The sequence below is a fragment of the Lacerta agilis genome, chromosome 7, assembly GCF_009819535.1.
Source record: "Lacerta agilis isolate rLacAgi1 chromosome 7, rLacAgi1.pri, whole genome shotgun sequence".
Classification (NCBI taxonomy): Eukaryota; Metazoa; Chordata; class Lepidosauria; order Squamata; family Lacertidae; genus Lacerta; species Lacerta agilis.
This window is the reverse complement of record NC_046318.1, coordinates 51,064,660-51,083,474: the sequence shown is the minus strand read 5'-3', so window position 1 is coordinate 51,083,474 and position 18,815 is coordinate 51,064,660. Positions and strand designations below refer to the sequence as shown.

Here is an 18,815-nt window from a genome sequence, read left to right as displayed (position 1 = left end):
TACATAACCCTGTATTTGTCTTCAGTCTTCTGTTTTTGGAATCCTAGAAATGGGCAGGCAAAGGGGAGAGGGGAGGGTGGCTTTGACACAGCTTGTTTCAACTTCTGGGTCAGTTTAGGGAAAATATATACATAGACCATCCATGTGTACATCTTGTTCAAGGAGCAAAATGCTATCATTCTTGATACTATGATCAGATGGTTCTTTGTGCTCCTGTTCAGCTAAGATGATACTAAGGGGTTGTCCTGCAGGGATATAGAAGTCAGGTCTTTGCTGTGAGTTTGTGCCTTATCCATCTTCCTCCCAAATGTGCTAAGAGAGTGAAAAACCTCCTCCTAGTTGACTCTTGCTAAGCTTTTTGTTTTGGCAATGACTGTCAAGCAAGCTTTGCAGTTGCCTCCTGGAAAAAATCCTCATGTCTGCTGCTCAGACATTGTTTTGATGGTCAGGAAGTAAACCCTTGAGACAGGATGCCATTGCCAGTTTCTGGAAATTGTGTTTAGGTCCTGCTTTTGGACTTTACACAGACATCTGGTTGGCCACTGCGAACAGGATGCTGGACTAAATGGCCTGATCCAGAAGAGCTCTTCATACATTCCTATGTTCTTGTGCAACTCTTTCCTGTGGGCTTCCTTCTAGGTCTTTGCTCACCTCTCTTCATACTCAGAGCTCCGTATGAACCATTTATTGGTTAATAAGTTATCTGACAAGATAGCCACTTTGTACCTAATTGCTCAGTTTATTTATGTATTATTGATGAGCTCAGTCTTGAACTCCATGTTCCTTGGAGGCTGCTTGATAAATCTGTCAGCTAATCCTGTGTAAGACACAGAATTTCCTGCTGTAGCATAATACATGACATTGCTTTTACTTTGTATTCCTGAAAGAAACCTGGTTGTGCATTTTCAGTGGGCTGTGTCTGGCAGCATGAAATAAAATCAGATACATAATTCACACTGCTTTCTGCATTACCTAGAGTTCCACTGTGATGCCCTGTAATGTGGTGAATATCTGTTCAGCTTTTTAAATCAGTATTCTGGCTGTTCTGGCTTATAAAGGGTCACCCTACTGAAAGCTATTTGAGTGAGGCAAAGGAAACAGGTGTTTTTAGCCTGGAAGAAAGAAGGCAGTTTGAGAATCCAGAGGGTTCTTATGAAGAAGGAAAAGGTGACAGTTTATCACAGTACCTGAGGAAATGCAAATTAGAGGGCTCAGGCTGTAACAAAGAAAATTTAGGTTAGCTCTCAGAATATAAATAATGGCTATTACTCTAGAATAAGTTACCAGTAAAGTTGTGAATTATCTTTCTGTGATGTTTCTAAGGCAGAATTAGGTAGTGAACTGCCTCTGGTAGGCTTAAGTAGGGAACCCTTATAGAATTTTCCAAGTTTTATGACTTCAAACTGAAGACACATTGCCAAAGGTGTAAGCCCCATTTACTTAGAGACTGTACTGAAGTAGCACATGATGGATTCTGTTCTTACCTATCTGTGAAATCTGTCTCACACAACTTGATGGGTGTTTGCAAGTGGAACTACACCTTGCTGGGAGCCACAGCCTCACATCTTCTCAGGTATAACTAGTAAAAAAAGAGTGTGTGACTTAACTGTCTGCTAAGGAAGTGTAGTGAGAGGGGGACTTGATCATGTCTTCTCTTTGCAATTGGATTTGTCTATTTGTAGTTAGGTGTTGGGTTAATGTTGGTGACGATGTTGGATTATTTGTTTGTTATGGAAAATTAATAAATTTTTATTTAAAAAAAGGAAAGGGGAGAAGGAGATCCTTTGAGGTCTTCAGAAGAGGACCCTGCTTTAGATTCCCCTATGGAACCGTGTAAGATTTATGATGGTATATGGTAGAGCTTTCTTGGTGATGTATAGAGCTGGGTCATATCTGGTTTCCAACATCGCAATATATCACCAGCTAAACATCGTGATACACCAATATACACAATATCTGAAATAAGGACAGAGCTATGTAGAGGCATTGGCTGGCTTCACAGTTCTTCCCACATTGTGATTTTTGCATAGCACTCACATACATCATGATTCGTGATGTATTGCCAGGTCAAAATTTATGAAACCAGCATCATGATATGGACTTGAAACTGGTTTCGGGCGATATATTGATATATATATGATGGGACTGATGCACATCTGTCTTCTGTGAAAAAGTCACATCAAGCTTGTTGATGGATAGTGACACCTATTGATATTTAGTGTAAACCATTTTTGTTTATTCAGACCTTTAGTAATACTTAAGTTATAAATATTTTTCTGACCTGTCACTGTTACATGTTCCACAAAATGGTATGACCACAGAGGAAAGAACAGGGAAAGAACAGGGAAACTTGTCACATATACTTGTCACATGAGCAATCTTTGCCAGGCTTGGTTCATGTTTGCAGAGATAAAAGTGACTGCTGAACTTCTGTTTCCTAGATAGAACCATGCAGGTTCTGTAGTTTTTTGTATGGAAGTCAAGTACCTATATATTCTAATTCTGTGAATGGCAAAATGTATTGCTTTCAGAAATATATTTCCCTCGCACTTGAAGGTCACATTGAATGAAGCTGTAGGACAATGCTAGAGAACAGTCTTATTTTTTTTAGATGAAGTAATCACACCCTCTGGGAAAATAGAAAAAAAAGGACTTTGCACCATTCTTGGTTCATAACTGAGGATGAGAAAGACTTTCCAAAGGAAAATAAGCGAGAATATGAACTTTTCTTGCTGTGACCTTGTTAGGCTACTACCCTGCATATTGGCCAGTCTGCAAGAAATCCTGCTCATTGTGGCTAACTCAAGTGTCTGAAAAACCCAAAGTTAGGAAACTAGATACATGTATGTGGTTAAGTTTTAATTAGTGAGATGGATTCTGTGTTACTAACTATCCACAAAGATACTGGGGAAAGCAGGTCATTTGAACTGTATCCTTCCTCAGCCTTTTCTCACCCTCTAACAAAAACAAACTCAATTTCATGGTGAGTCAGTTAAAGATTTTAATGCAACACCAAATTCAAGGAATCTACCCAAGAGAGGGTGCATTCAGACAGGATTATTACATTAGTTTTCCTGGTTATAATGGTAGTGCTGCTGCACAATTTATATATTGCGTTAATGGTTGCTTTATGATACTGTAGCTTTTTTATCAATATATCACTGCGTTTATTACATTTTAAAGGGCGGGGGAAGTGTATGTTGGGATTACTGGCCCAAATGTTGCCCTTACTCATAAACATCCCACAACAGCCCTGTGAGGTAGGTTAAACAGTAACTGACCACAAAGGTCACTCATTGAGCTTCCTGGCCAAGTGGGGATTTGAACTCTGGTCTCCCAGGTCCTAGTCTGACCCTCTAACCACTACATCACACTTTTGCATACAAGAAGAGATAAAATTGTTTAATGTGTATATGACCCTCAACGTTACTTTATGCAGCCACTGGGTTCAACTGAAAAGCCAAGTCTGGTGAGAAAATAGATGCATACTTGAGAATCCTATGTATGCCACCCTGAATTTGCAGATTGAGAAGGCAAAATATAAATGTATGAAATAAATATCAGTGCACCCATGAATTGTAGTGTGCCATAATGCACCTGTACATTGTGTTCACTCTTCGGGGGGGGGGGGAATGTAGCAGTGGAGAAACTTGAGATTGTGGAGAATGTAGGTTCCATAATAGTGAAGTATTATTATTTATTAGACTTGTTAGTTTGTGGTTACACAAATGTCTCCAAGCAACCTGCAACACATTAAAAAACATAAACATAGATAGGTTTTATCATTGTGTAAAAATACCAAAATACATAACATTAATTAAAATATATAAACACACAAAAAATACCCCTTCCCCCAATATATTTTTGCACAGAAGGGAGAACAGTGCTGGCTGTGGCCTCTCCCATGGTTTGGACTGCGAGGAGATAAAAATCTAGAAGAGAGGAAAGACATAGCTCAGCTATTCTCAACAAAGCATTGCCTGCTCTTCCTGTGGCGTTTCTTAAATTAATTATTTTTCTTTAATTCATTAAATCCCAGAGTGTAGTATAGGCAGTATGAAGAAGTTCTCACTCATAAAGAGTTCTCACCTGTCATGTGACCACTGAACTTCTCCCCCCCCCCAAAAAAAAAACATAATGCAAAGTCCTTTTGGCGGATTAGAAAGTGACGGTTCAGTTTCTGCTAAAATAAATAAGTGTGCAAAATTTACTAGACATCTAGGTGCACGTTGTGCAAACGTGGTACAAATTCACAGTAAAAGGAAAGAAGCTAACTGTTAATGCAGGATGTTGGACAAGCTAATGTCCCACATGAAGACTGCTAGACACCTATCCTAAACTATTGCTTCTGCTTTACCCCCCCCCCCCGTATTGCTTGCAAATGTGTAAGAGAATATCAGGCCACTGTGAGATTTCATATCTTTTTCTGAGTTGTTCCCAGCGCATGCAGTACAGTAGTCTGAAAGGGGTTCCTAGTGAAGTCCCACAACTGTAGGTATGTAAGAAATCCTTCTATTAATTCAATACACAGAGGGGAAAGGTCTTGTAAAGTCAAAATCAGTGAGTAATCTGGCTGGTTTAACACAGACTTGGCTCTGGCATGGGGGAACTTGGGCAGGCTGCCCTTGATGATGGCACCCAGGTGCCTGCCATAACTTAAGCCTCTCCGTACTTGCATACTTGTGAGTTGACTTATCCAATGGCAGTGGCCCATTGCAGAATGACCACTGCCAGCTAGGTATATCTGCTTGCAAACTAGTCCAGCTGGGAAGCTAATGGCTGTCTCTACCACAATGCTCAATGTTATGCAAGCAGGCTTTCTTTGCAGTGGTGCTGTAATGGGCCTCTGCCTCTGGGTGAATGGGAGGTTGATGGCTGCATCTCTCCCTCTCTGTCACCCACATTTTTTCCTGTATGGTGATATCTCTCACAAAAGGAGCTAATATAAGAAGGGGGAAGGGGAAGGGGATAACACTAGAATCATCATTGTGATTATTTTTCTAAGATGCTAAGATAAATGAAAGAACTAATACAGTATATGACCCTATTGAAAGTCATGCTCCTGAATGGAAATCCCAGCTGTCATATGGAAAAAACACTCACACACACAAAAAAAGAAACCCAGAAGCTTCCCCAGTCCTTCCAAACAGACAAGCAAAGAAGAATTCTTGCTCAGCTCCAGGATGAGGTTGTTCCATAGCAGAAAAGGTTCTCCTAGCAGCCAATTGCCATTACACGGATGGTACCATGAAGCAGGTCCTAGTTTTACAAGCAGAGATGGAGGAACAGTCATTGTCATTTATTTTCAGAACATACAGACCTAAAAAAGCTGTTCATTTAAAATGCAGTAGTTTCTCTTCCCTGGAATTCTGTTTTTAAATGAATGATCATATTTATTGCTCTAAAATGTTTACAACAAGGTGCTTTTAGGATTCTACAAAACTAATCTACCCTTGAAAGGTTGGGCACATTTGCCAGAATTGGGAGGCAGCTTCAGTGTTGCCTGTCCTCTTCAGATGTGTCTGATTGCTTTCGTCTCTATATTCAATAAACAGTTTATTCAGTGTTTCAGGATTTCAGTGGTCTTTTAAAAATGCATTTAACCCACAAGGTCAAAGGAAGATGAAATCCCACAGAGAGGGTGCATAGTTCACCTCTGCATGCCCACAGCCTCACACTAAGCAATATGGTAGCCCACCCTGTGGTGTCTGATATATTCACCACGTCTCTGTCTGGACTCTCCTTCTCCTCCACTTAGTTTGATCCTGCTTTTGCTAGCCTGCTGTGCTCAGTGCTGCATCTTCATTCACTGCAGAGAGAGATGACAATAATTTTGAGACTCAGCCAGGCACTGACACATGCAGCTCAAGGCAGAAAGCTAAACAGACTTACAACCTCTCTTAAAGTGTTGCATTAACTTCTGTCAGAGGTACAAGAAATGAATGAAATGGAGGCTTGACCTCTGTTCTATGGCTTCAAAATTTATTCTGCTTGTATTGCACATTTAACCAAACATGCAACTCCTCTATATTTCCACAGGTACTGTAAGAACAAATTAAGTGAGAAGTAAACACTCGTAATTTTAATAATATTTATGATTCTTAAGGATTGTTTTCACCACCGGTGCTATAATATGATCTTTGTGGTTGACTGGAAGCAGCTTCTAAGGTATTTTCCATATAACTGGCACCAATGGAGAAATCCCACTGGTGATCACTTTCAGTTCAGGAGATTATTATTCTTTTTTGTTCTATGTATTCCTAATCAAGTGATTAAATTGCAAGGCAAAAAGGAATGTTGGTATGATTTTAATATTGAATCAAGATTCCTTTTTCTGATTGTTTTTAATTAATGCACATACATGATCATACATAATGGTAATCTGTAAGAAAAAATATGTAAATTATAAGCTCTGTATATAATTTGTATTTGCTCAGAAATCTAGATCTTTAATTTAAAGAAGCAACAACAATAAAAATGGAAGTATAGCGGAGCAATAGTATCAATAGTCCATAAATTGGATCATGTTGTTTAGATCTGGAGAATTTTGTCAGCATTACAACAATTTACGGTGGTACCTCGGGTTGCAGACACGATCTGTTCTGGGGTGCCGTTCGCACCCCGAAATGTCCCCAACCCAAGCGGCGATATCATGCATGCACATGTGCACACGGCGAAACCCGGAAGTAAACACTTCTGGGTTTGCCCCGTTCACAACCCGCAGTGAATGCAACGCAAGGTATGACTGTACTTACTGATCAAAATGTATATGTGCTTTTTAGCTCACGTAAAACTATTAAATATACATCTTTATTTTTGTGGGGCAGCTGAACATGAGATTGGGATCTTAATCTGCATATTATTTTTTACAAGCATGCTCCTGAGAACGGACTCTTATGTTTGTTCTGGAGTCATTTTCTGAACTTTTAAAAATTGATAAATGCTGAAAGCAAAGGAAAAAAAAGAAAAAAATCCCAATCACCACATGCCTCAGTCATGAGACATGGGAAACGCAGCAGTCATGGCTTATTGATTTATTAATTGCATCTATGTCTCACCTTCCCTTCAGGGAGCTGAAGGTGGAGAACATATTTCTCCCCCACTTCAGTTCATCCTCACAACAACACCACCATGAGGTAGGCTAGGGTGTGTTATAGGAGAAGATCATTCCATGAATAGAAGGAGAATGGAGTCTACACTACTGGCCTTGCCCATGGCATAATGTGTCTCTCCACACAAAATAAAAATAAAAAAATCCTTCCAGTAGCACCTTAGAGACCAACTAAGTTTGTTCTTGGTATGAGCTTTCGTGTCTGAAGAAGTGTGCATGCACACGAAAGCTCATACCAAGAACAAACTTAGTTGGTCTCTAAGGTGCTACTGGAAGGATTTTTATTATTATTATTTTGTTTTGACTACGGCAGACCAACATGGCTACCTACCTGTCTCTCCACACAGTGAGCACAGACATCTGAACCTGCATGATCAGGGTTCCATACAGCACAAAAGCCAAGCACATAGAGTGTACACTGGCACTTCTACTTTAAGATGAACCCTAGGAGATGATAGGTAGGTAGGTAGGTAGTTAGGTAGATGATAGATAGATAGATAGATAGATATAGATGATAGATGTATTGTCAGAAACAAGGGCTCATGCCTTTTAGGGTTTGTTTGTTTGTTTTGTTTACCTTCACTTGGAAATTTCATGCTGCTGTGTAAATCACATGCAGTATTGCCAAGTTAGGAGAAGATTCTGTTTCAGTTTCATAATGACATATCATTTACAGAGCTGTTCCGTTTTTAGCTATAATGGTTTCTGTAACGAGATCAATTTTTCCCCTTTAGCCTAATCAGTAGATGATTTACTTCTGTAATCTATCTTTGCTTCATCCATATTTTTCCATTTCTGACTAGCAAACCCTAGAAATTGCTCTTTCTGGATCTGGGCTTTGGGTTTGTTTTTTTAAATGACTGCACTTTGAAAGCTTTTTTGGGATTAGTGTTTTACAGAAAATATAGCCTAAAAACATTAGTAACCCTTCCCCCAACGCATTAAAATACAGGGGATCACTAAGTAGTTATGGTTCATATTCTCTCTCTCTCTCTCTCTCTCTGTTTGTGTGTGTGTGTGTGTGTGTGTGTGTGTTTGAATTTTGTAATGCTGTGCTTCCTAACAAACTGCACTATAGAGCAAAATCTTTCCTGTTTTTTTTATTAAAAAAAGAAAATTATATGCAGCTAATAAATCAAATTATAATATTGGCTAGAAGGCCAAAAAATGTATCTAATACAAAATTATATCTAAAACTTGTGAAAATGGCTACTTTTAGTCAGCATAAGCAATCAAAATGTGCTGACTATTTAGAATTCTTAAGCCATTTGAAGAAGAATATCCTGGCAGGAATAAAATAAAAGGAAAAAAATAATGTTCCAGGAAATATGTTTATTTGAGTTGCTTGCTCTATGTCTATAGCAACTTTGCAGAATAGAAGTTGATCACTTTATGTTGAGAAGAAAATGTGACCTTTTAGGAGAAACCTGTGTGCTTGGGGCCCTTTGTCACATCAGCATTAATCACTTGACAATATATGCAAAGGAGAGCCAGCTCATACCCTTCTGTCTCTTTAAGAATTTTTAACTCTCCACAAAGACCCTTTCATGATTGCAAAGCAAGTCAGATGCTAAACTTTGCTTGAATACCCAAGAAAATAGTTAATCCCACCTAACAGGAACTCAGGAGGAAAACCTTCCCAATTCACACCTCTCTTGCCCTACTTCCAGTGAATTGGAACACAGGATAAAATTGGGGCTGCTTCCATATCTTCTTAGACCATTAATTCCAACAGGGTAAGTGCCCTGGCTGACATCTAGGGTCCCACTCGGCATAAAGAGCAGGAGGATCCTCAAAGACAACAGGGCTCCCTTAACACATTTTTAAGTAAGTGAAGTACAGTAGTACCTCGAGTTGTGTTCGCCGCGGGTTGCGAATGACATGGGTTACGAATGTGGCAAACCCAGAAGTGGGGTTCGCCACGTGTGGATGCACAGAAGTGTCTGCGTGGTCTGTGCATGCACAGAAGTGCAATATTGCGCTTCAGCGCATGCGCAAAAGCTCCGCTCAGGTTGCGGACTTTTCGGGGTGCGAACAGCACCCAGGAACAGATAATGTCCACAACCTGAGGTACCACTGTAAGAGATATTACCGTTTCAAAAGAAGCCCCTGCCCCTTGTTAAGCTCAGGGTCTAAAATAACATAAGAATACTACTGTATTTATCTCTGTGGTGTGGACAGCCAAATGAGATGTCGTCCACTATAGCTTTGTTCACAGTAAAATTGCATCAAATAAATTGCTAGTTTCTCTTGTGGGAAGACCTTCTTCCAGCACCTGTTGGTTCCATACCATCACGATCACTGTGAGGAGTCTCACTTATAGGCCATTCCAGTCTTAAGTGTTTGAACCCAGGTGGAACATATCTCAACCCAGCTGGTTCTTATGTGAAACTTCCCTTAATTCTTCTACTGCTTATGTTTTCCACATCCATACTTCTTGTGTCACAGGAGGTATTCATGTTTATCTCCCCCTCCCATCCTTAATACCATTCACAAACCTTTGAATTCCTGCTGCTGTGTTATAACATTCTTCCTCAGAGAGGTGAAAGCCATGTTTCCTCCTGACAATAATCCTACAATTACCCTTATTTATTTTCCTTTTACCTTACTCAACTTATGGAAATACATAGCCCTTATCATAGCATCCTAGAAACTATCTCTATCCCATCTATCACAGTGCTGAGAAAAATCTGTTTAATGGACCTGACATCCCCTATACCCTTGGTAACAATGTATTTGTTTCATTATTTGTATTAGGTTGTTACTCGTCCTTCACTCTGAGGTTGGGCATCTTGCAACAACACAAATAATACAAACACAAATGCAACACCATAATCACATTAATTAATAGTTTTCAGGTTGATCATAAAAATAGTTTTCAACTGTCATGGCCAGCGAAAAGGGAAAAGTCTTGGTGAGATATGTGACCGTGATAATTCTAGCTCAGGTAGAATTGAAATATTCTTTCATCTGTTGATGCAGGAGCAGGTCACATTGTATTCTTTGAGAGTTAATGTTGGCTTTGCTCTCCCATTTGGCACGGCAACCAAGGGTAATATATTATTTATTTATTATCTTTATCTCATCACTTCTTATTGAAAAAAGTCTCAAAGTTTCTTATAACAAGTTGAGAATGCAAAGATTCCATAACATGGCCAAAAGCAAAGAAAGCATGCATAGTACTAGAAGTGTTCATCCAGCAGCAATCAAGAATAAGAAAAATACCACTCCCCACCCAACTAAAGGAACATCAAGAATAGCTCCCCCCCCAAAAAAAACAACCAAAAACCAAACCACACAAAGATCCAAATGCCTGGGTAAACAACAACATTTTTGCTTGGTGCTGAAAAGCTGACAAGGTTGATGCTAATTGAACCTCCCTTAGGAGAACATTCTACGACTGGGCTGCCACTGAAAAGGCATTTTGTACATTATAGCACTGCAAGTTCTTTGGTAGGATACTTGCATCCTTTAAGTAATGTTTGCGTTGGGTAAGTACTAGTCTGCCTATGTTGGTCAGCCAAAGGACACAAGGGTATATTCAGCAGTTGGGACTTGCATAACGTAGACTGTAAACATCCCTGCTTTAATTACCTGTCCAAAATGTAAATCCTTTGTTTGGTGACCTAGTAACAAGCATGTAATACAAATCGGCCCACTTAGTTTTCACTGAAGTTTTTCAGATCCCTTAGCTGGCAGCGAATGTAGAGCATTAATACAAAATATTGCATATTGCAGTCTGGCAAAATGGTCAGCAACCCAAATTGAGCATTTTAGACCTATTTATCAGGTAAGGGAAATAAAATTTACTGCTGGGGGGAAAATAGCAGAAACTTTAAAAAACAGCAACTCTGGTGCAGATCCTTAAAACTTGAGCTGGTGGAACCATTAGAAGTCAAGATTGTACAAAGTATCAGAATTTCACTTACCCTAAACTTTATCCACACAACTTTTTTTTTAACCTCCAACTGGAAAAATGCTACAGCTATTTGTTAAGTGTTATTCTGCTCACAATATTCTTTCTTTATCTCAGTATTGGTTATACACTTTATTTTCTGTTGCTCTCCATGGGTGGTCTCCCACTAATAGTTCCTACACCTGATTTTCTTCTGCTTGACTGTATTACATGAAGCTTTAGTATATGCAGACCTTTCATGTCCTTCACATTCTAGCTTGACATTTCTTCTATTAAGTCTTTGAGATGTAGCATTCTAGCTGACCAGGTGCATTCAAATTGCTCAATAAAAATATATATAGCTCAGTTTGGATTTTAGTTCTCAGACACACTGTTTTTGAAAACAGATAAGGATTCTTGCCATTAGTAGTGCTTCTCTCACTAGGTGGTTTTTCTTAATTAATTAATTTTATTTTTAGTTGTTTTTAGAAGTGATAATAGTCTTCTAAAGGACTTGTACACATCAACAATGCACAATCTAATTAAGTCATTGATTACAGAGTACCAAATTGTCTTTAATCCAAATAACTTGGTTTGATAGCCTGTTTTGGGCCACAATTCTCAACACAGTTACCTGAACTAAATGGGACATACTTCTGAGTAGGTATGTATAGGAGGAATATCTTGTTAATGCATGTCTACTTGGAGGTTCCACAGTACAGTACTTAAAGGGTCTTATAGCTATGCTACATGGCACATTTGTATAATTTGCCCTTGGCTACAATTATTTTTTTAAAAGAGATTGCCAGTGTGCCATGTCAGATTCAGACTGAAAACCTAGCATTTGGGGAGCAAGGGTAGGGAGGCTTTAATTATTCTCCCCCGGAGTGCTTCCAATCTGGATCGTGCACCTACACACCAACAATTTGAATTGGCAAAATTGTCCCATCAGAGTAAAAGGAAGCTTTCCAGACACAAACAAATTGCAGGCGTTGAGGAGGCACAGTTCAGATCCCCTCGTGCTAATGTCCTGATTCAACTCACCAGCAGTGGTGGGGTGCAGTCACCCTCCTGACATTGGCTGGCCTGGGCTAGGGCAGAGACACAGCAAGATGAGTGTAATGCCAGGAATCTCAGCAGTTGTCAACCTGTGCACTGAGATAGCCATACCTCACCACCATCCTGCCCTAGGCCCATCCAGCTAAGCAGCAGTAACTCTGGTGTCAGGAGGGCAGCTCTGAGGCTCCACTTCCCATGTGCCATCATGTTGGCAATTTGTGAGGGATGAGGTTTGCACCATTATAAAAATCAACTACCGGGTTAGTGTGCATAATATTTTAATCGAAGTTGCAGGCACAACCACCCACCCCTATGCCACATTAAATATTTAGTGATTTGAGCAGAAAAGATTGACTACTTTCTGCCATAGAAATTTCAGGTAAAAGTCCTACTGCAATGTTAGGATACAGTGTTAACTGCATAATACTTTTTTCATTTACAAGGTGTATAGAATCCTTCATTTGTTTCAAGTCATACCAGGAATCATGATACAGAATCCTGATAGTCTTCTTTCTCTTCTTGTTGGTTCCACCCAACTGCTCATGCAGTACCAATTTAATGTGAAAAGAAAATTTGTCAGAAGTGATTTATCATGTTTGAAGTATCATATTAATTTTCTTTTAACAATGGGTTTCAACTAGCATTAGCATGGCACTTGGAAGCCCAGATATAGTTCAGAGTAAGTATCATATAGCTAAAGAAAGCATAGTCCAACCAGTTAAGCCAGAGGACTATAAGTATTCTTGGATTGACATCAATCTGGCTGATGAGTTGATTCTAGTAAATTAACAGCACAGTCTACAGCACAGCCATAACATAACTACTCAGAGGTAAAAGGTAAAGGTAAAGGGACCCCTGACCATTAGGTCCAGTCGTGGATGACTCTTGGGTTGCGGCGCTCATCTCGCTTTACTGGCTGAGGGTGCTGACGTTTGTCCGCAGACAGTTTTTCCGGGTCATGTGGCCAGCATGACTAAGCCGCTTCTGGCTAACCAGAGCAGCACACGGAAACACTGTTTACCTTCCCGCCGGAGCGGTACCTATTTATCTACTTGCACTGTGTGCTTTCGAACTGCTAGGTTGGCAGGAGCTGTGACTGAACAACGGGAGCTTGCCCTGTCGTGGGGATTCAAACTGCCGACCTTCTGATCAGCAAGCTCTAGGCTCTGTGGTTTAACCCATAGCGCCACCCGCATCCCTACTCAGAGGTAGAATCCATTAAATCCAATGGAATGGTTTATGGCTTAAGAATATCACATAAGAATCTGAATTTGAAAATTTATATATGGGCAGACTTCAGGCTTGTTAGATCTAGTTTCGGGTGGTTGTTTTTAGAACTCCAGGATCTACCAGCCAGAGTGTGGTACAAAAGACATACAGCTAGAAGTGAAGAACTGGGTGCCTCCAAGCACATTCCAAATCCAGGGATTATTACATTATTCAGTATTAGAACTGAGTTCACAGCTCTCTCACACAAAAGTTCTCTCCTGGCTACCTTCATTTCAGCAGCCTAGATTAGGTAGGAAAAAGACATTGTTGCTATTGTTAAACAATTGTGAGTCAGAAAACTTCACTCCAGAGTCAGTGGATTTTCTCTGGGCTGTCTAGGGCTGTGTTTTGTAGTAGGCAGTTTGTTGTCTTGTAGGTACAGCAGATTAAAATGATTTTAGTTTCTCCTACTGCAAATGGTTTTCAGGAAAACTGTGAGTGAACAAGGATGCGGAGGAAGCTGGGAAAGAGTTCAATTTTAACTCCTGTCATTTTAATTCTTGTCAAGGATGATAACAGGGCAATCCTATACTGTACATGTCTAAACAGAAGCAAATCCCATTGAGTCCAGTGGTGTTTCCCAGGTCAGTGGGTATAAGATTGCAATCTAAAAAGGCTAGCTTTGCACAAGTCAAACACTGGATACAACAAGCCAGAAAGGCTTCCAAAAAAACTAGTTTAATTAAAACTGTAATCCTACCCACATTCACCTGGAACTGTGCTCCATTCAACTCAATGGAGCTTAATGCTAATTAGACTGTATAGGATTGCATTGTTTAGTACTCTAAAATAACATGATACAGGGAAGTGATTTGGTACAAAAAGTAGGTTTTGTAACTTGAAGGCTATTGGGATAAAATCCTTGATCCTTGTTATATACCTAAAAAACAAAACAAAAACTTCATTACTTCCTTGCTCTAACTATATGATCTCTTACACTTGCGATTAAATTGCACAAAATATCCCCAACAATACCATGGAGAAACAATTACAGGTGGGTAGCCGTGTTGGTCTGCCATAGTCAAAACAAAATCGAAAATTCTTTCTAGTAGCACCTTAGAGACCAACTGAGTTTGTTCCTGGTATGAGCTTTCGTGTATCTGAAGAAGTGTGCATGCACACGAAAGCTCATACCAGGAACAAACTCAGTTGGTCTCTAAGGTGCTACTAGAAAGAATTTTCGATTTTGTTTTGACCATGGAGAAACAATTTTAACAAGCATCGTACAATTCTCAGGATTTGTCTCTTAACCGTCTTCTAAAGGTAAAGTAGGAAAACAATGAGAATTACTTGCACATTTAGATGTATACTTACGAGTAGAATACCGAGTATGAACTAAAAAACGTGGTGATAAAACGTGTCTTCATTTCATAGTTGTGTGTACTTGATGGTATTTATATAATAGGTTATGTAATGTTACACTGACAAAGAGATTTATCGCACAACTGTATTGAATAACATGAAATGTATATCTATTCTATCAGTTTTGGGATGGCAATTTCAGTTATGGTAGCAGAGAGTAATTTATTTTCACTCTATCAAGTCAACTGTTGCCGTAACATGTCTTTGTTTAGCTACATATATTTACTGCCTCAAATTTCTAAAGCTTTTTCCTTATTTTTTAAATGGGTATTTAATAAAGTTAATATTTAACTAATTATAAGTTGTTATTTATCAGTACTGAAACGTAGATTCTGTAAAGAGCCATTTTTAAACTTTTCCATTATTCTGCTTTTCTTGTAAAAAAAAAAAATCCCATTCACTACCACTTACTGCAATAAGTATACATGGTGCACGAAATGAGCCATTTTGTTTTAAAACAGATTGCAGATGAAAGGAAACCATTCATTGCCTGCTGTAATTACTAGAGCACTAATTACTCCTAATCACTAGCATCCAGGGTCAATAAGGATGACAACAGGAACATCAAAGACAAGACGTGCACTTGCAGTTACACATCTTTTAAACCAGGCTATAATTTTTTAATGGCGGCCGTTTGTCACTTGACGCTAGAAGCATTCAAAGTTGCTAATTTTCAACCCACAGATAGATAGATAAATAAATGTATATATTTTTTTCATTTGCAGTTTGACGGTGAGAACATGTATATGAGTATGTCAGAGCCGAGCCAGGAGTACGTGCCAGCCAGCCAGGTGGGTTAATTAATCTTCTCTGCCTTGTTTCAAATTGTAATTAAACAAATTCAAAGAGTTGCATTGCAAATGAGTGGCACTATCAGTAACTGCTGCAATCAGAAATAATCATAATTTATAAACAAAGCATTTAAGCCTTGTTTCCAGCTAATGAGATAGCACTGATAAAACGCCAGAGTTGGCAGTTGTTGAAGACACTACCTCGTTTGCTCTCCAGAATGCAAGCAGCTGTTTTGCCAGCATGATCATTCCCAAGCAGTTGTTTTACCTTTAGGAAATCCTCTTCACAGGTGCATGCTATTTGTTTATCTGACTACAGACAACTTAATCATTATAAGCCACAGGTGCCACAAATTGCTTAACTTATCACGTTCAGGTCTGTTTGGTCTGAAAGAACTGGTGTATTCAGTTGCAAGGGCACTGAATTCTAACCTGCCACTAAATTCTAACCTGCCACATGGCCTGTTTAGACCTTCAGAGTTACAAAACAGACCAGACAATAAAATACTAAAAAGCAAACAAAAGCTCATGCTGAATCAGGTCTGGCTAGTCCAGACATTTGTTTCTGATGCTGGCAGGTAATAATCCATAGCATGTTACAACTTTCATAGATAGATAGATAGATAGATAGATAGATAGATAGATAGATGACAGTTGTAACATACTAGGGTAGATACACACACACACACACACACACACACACCACACATACCCTTCATTCTGTAATTAAACAAACTTTAACATGACTGGGCCATGATGTTAAATATTTTCTTTTTTAAAGCTGTGTTTAAAAAGAGTGTTCCCAGAAGATTACTTCCCAGTTGCCTGCTGAATTTATTTTAGAGTACTTTTGGAACTTCTATGATTGAACTTGCTTGGCTAAGACTGCTATAAACTCTGCACGTAGTTTTGAATAGAACTGTTGGATTAAAATTTGGGGGTGGGATATTCTTTTTTAACCTTTACATCCAAAAAAACTGTCTTGACAAGTTTAGCAGTACTGTGTTAGATTAAAGCAACCAGGCATCATCTTGTTCATGCCTTAAGGGCTTTGAAGCACAAGGGCTAATTGAATTTGTTTGAAACTGTAGAAGTACAAACTCTCTGAATGATTGCTGTTACAAAGCAGCTGCTACCTTTCAGAGAATCATTATGTCTGTCTTAAATAGTTTTGAACAAAGAATGTACCTCCACATTTTCCAACTGAGCTATTTTCCTTCTGCTGATATGCTCTATACCATGCATATTAAAATACCAGGTATCACTTCCTTGAGATATTTTAAGGTACTTTTAAAAGTTGCTTATACATTTTATGCCACAGAACCATCTCAAGTACTTAGCAAAAGGATGCTAAAATGCCCTTTATTGGTTGTAGGATCAATCTATATGATTTTTCTCAGAGTTGATCCATGGAAACTAGTAGAGGTTGTCATGTGCATTGTTTTCAGTGGGTATACTCTGAAAACGGCTTACTGTTGTCTACAGCCTATACTTTTAAACTTTAAATACATGTATTCGAAATACGACAAGAAAGGAAAATTCCACAGATGAAAAATGTTCATGCTGCTTCTCATGAATTTATACTTCACAACGAGAAATAAGATGAATGTACTAAGAAAGCTGAACTTCAAATTCCTTATGTTCACTAGAATGTGTTCATATTCATGGAGGCATCTTAGGGCCTTATTCTAAGGCTTTAAAAGTCAATTCATCACCTTTAGGCTAACATAAGTAAAAACTCAACTGTCAATCAGGAAAAAAGTATAACATCAAACATCTGCATAGCTTGGTAATCCAAGACAACTTGCCTCACAGCATCACTTGACAATTATCATTTCTGTTCAATTTTCAAATCAGTACATGCTTTGGGACTTATGTACTAAGTTGCTAAGTAGCAACATATGGCTCACTACAGTTCCTGTGATGTTGCTGGAAGCAAACAGCATAATTCCAGACTTGAAATGATTTCTACAGAAAGCCGTTCTTGGAAATGAGCCAGAAGTATAACTATACCATAAAAAATAATGATATTCTTTTAGTTTGTCCCAAAAGACTGTTTGATGCTGCTAAGCTTGTGTATATTTTATATATGTAAATATTGTATTCTTGGTGACAAATATCTGGTGTAATGTTATGCATCCCAGGCAGCTTTTAAAATATTCTCGCCGCTCAGATATTCATTATCACACAGTAAATGATGACGTTTTCATTAATAATTGAACTTCGGTGTGATGATATTTAAAATAGCATGGAATGTGCACCCGTTAGGGACTCTTTTGCCTTTGCCTCATGGCAATCTTCCATGGTCATCTGTGTGCACCTCCTGATAGTATTTTCCATGTGACATATCTTGGAACTTTTTAGAGTTGAGTATTTTCTAGAAACTTGAAAAGATGACCATAGTATTTTATCAAGAGTCCCTTGGTTTTGATTATGGAATAGGTAACACCAACCTGGAGAACACATCAGACATGATGCCCTACGGAATGGGCATTACCTGTTTCCATAAGTATCTAAGATCTGGTGCTTTAACATATAATGATTGTTATATATGAGATTACGAATGAATTTTCACCAATTCCAGCCTCTAAATCAGTGAAACACATCTGATAGGCATTTACCCCATCTTATCAAGAAATCATAGAGCCTTTCTAATTTTTCCCATTGCATGTGATAGGACATGACCTTTGCATTTTGCTTTCTAATTTTTTTGTTAATGAATTGGTCTTCCAAACCTGACATTGCACCCCTTTATTTTTCACATATTTTTTTTTTGTTATCCTAAACAGCTTTGATATTGGCAGTCTGGTGCCTTCCCTTTATAGTTCAATATAAGCCTGGATTACAGTTATTATTTTTTTGTGCAAGGCTATACCTCATTAAAAAGATATGTTAATTTAAACACTGCATGCTATCTAAAATGTGTTATACAACTTTTATCAGCTGCAGTAGCTGACTTCTCTGTTAATCAATAAAAGAAAAATAACAAAAGCTATTATTTTATCTTGCAGAAGGCAAACAGAAAATCAATCATCCAATGATACATTTTCAGGAAAGTGCTCGGGTTATTTCCTCCCAGCTCATAATGCCTGCTTTTATTTTCTGCGTGAGATAACATACCCTTGGATGGTTCATACCCAGTATAAAATGCCCCTTAAAATATGCACTGTATGTTCTTCTGTGCTTCTTTTCAGGTGTAAAAAGTACCCTGCGGGTACCATAAAATGTAGGCTCCTTTCTAGGAAACTTTTTCTAGGGCAGCAGTTTAAAGATAAACAACCATGGGGAATATTGAATGAACTTCATAAATAAGATGACCATCTAGGTC

The 18,815-nt window shown here is 38.7% G+C and overlaps 1 protein-coding gene across 3 annotated transcripts in view; it reads left to right on the top strand.

Annotated features, from left to right (window-relative positions):
• The window catches only part of TOX (thymocyte selection associated high mobility group box), a 176,720-nt gene that overhangs the window by 87,284 nt on the left and 70,621 nt on the right, over positions 1-18,815 (top strand). For 2 of the 3 annotated variants that reach the window (XM_033155284.1, XM_033155285.1), the window contains exon 2: positions 15,422-15,487. In XM_033155284.1, coding sequence (XP_033011175.1) covers positions 15,422-15,487 — 66 coding nt within the window. Of the gene's footprint in view, positions 1-15,421; positions 15,488-18,509; positions 18,540-18,815 lie in introns of those variants that run through there. The other variant, XM_033155286.1, reaches the window with a different exon arrangement.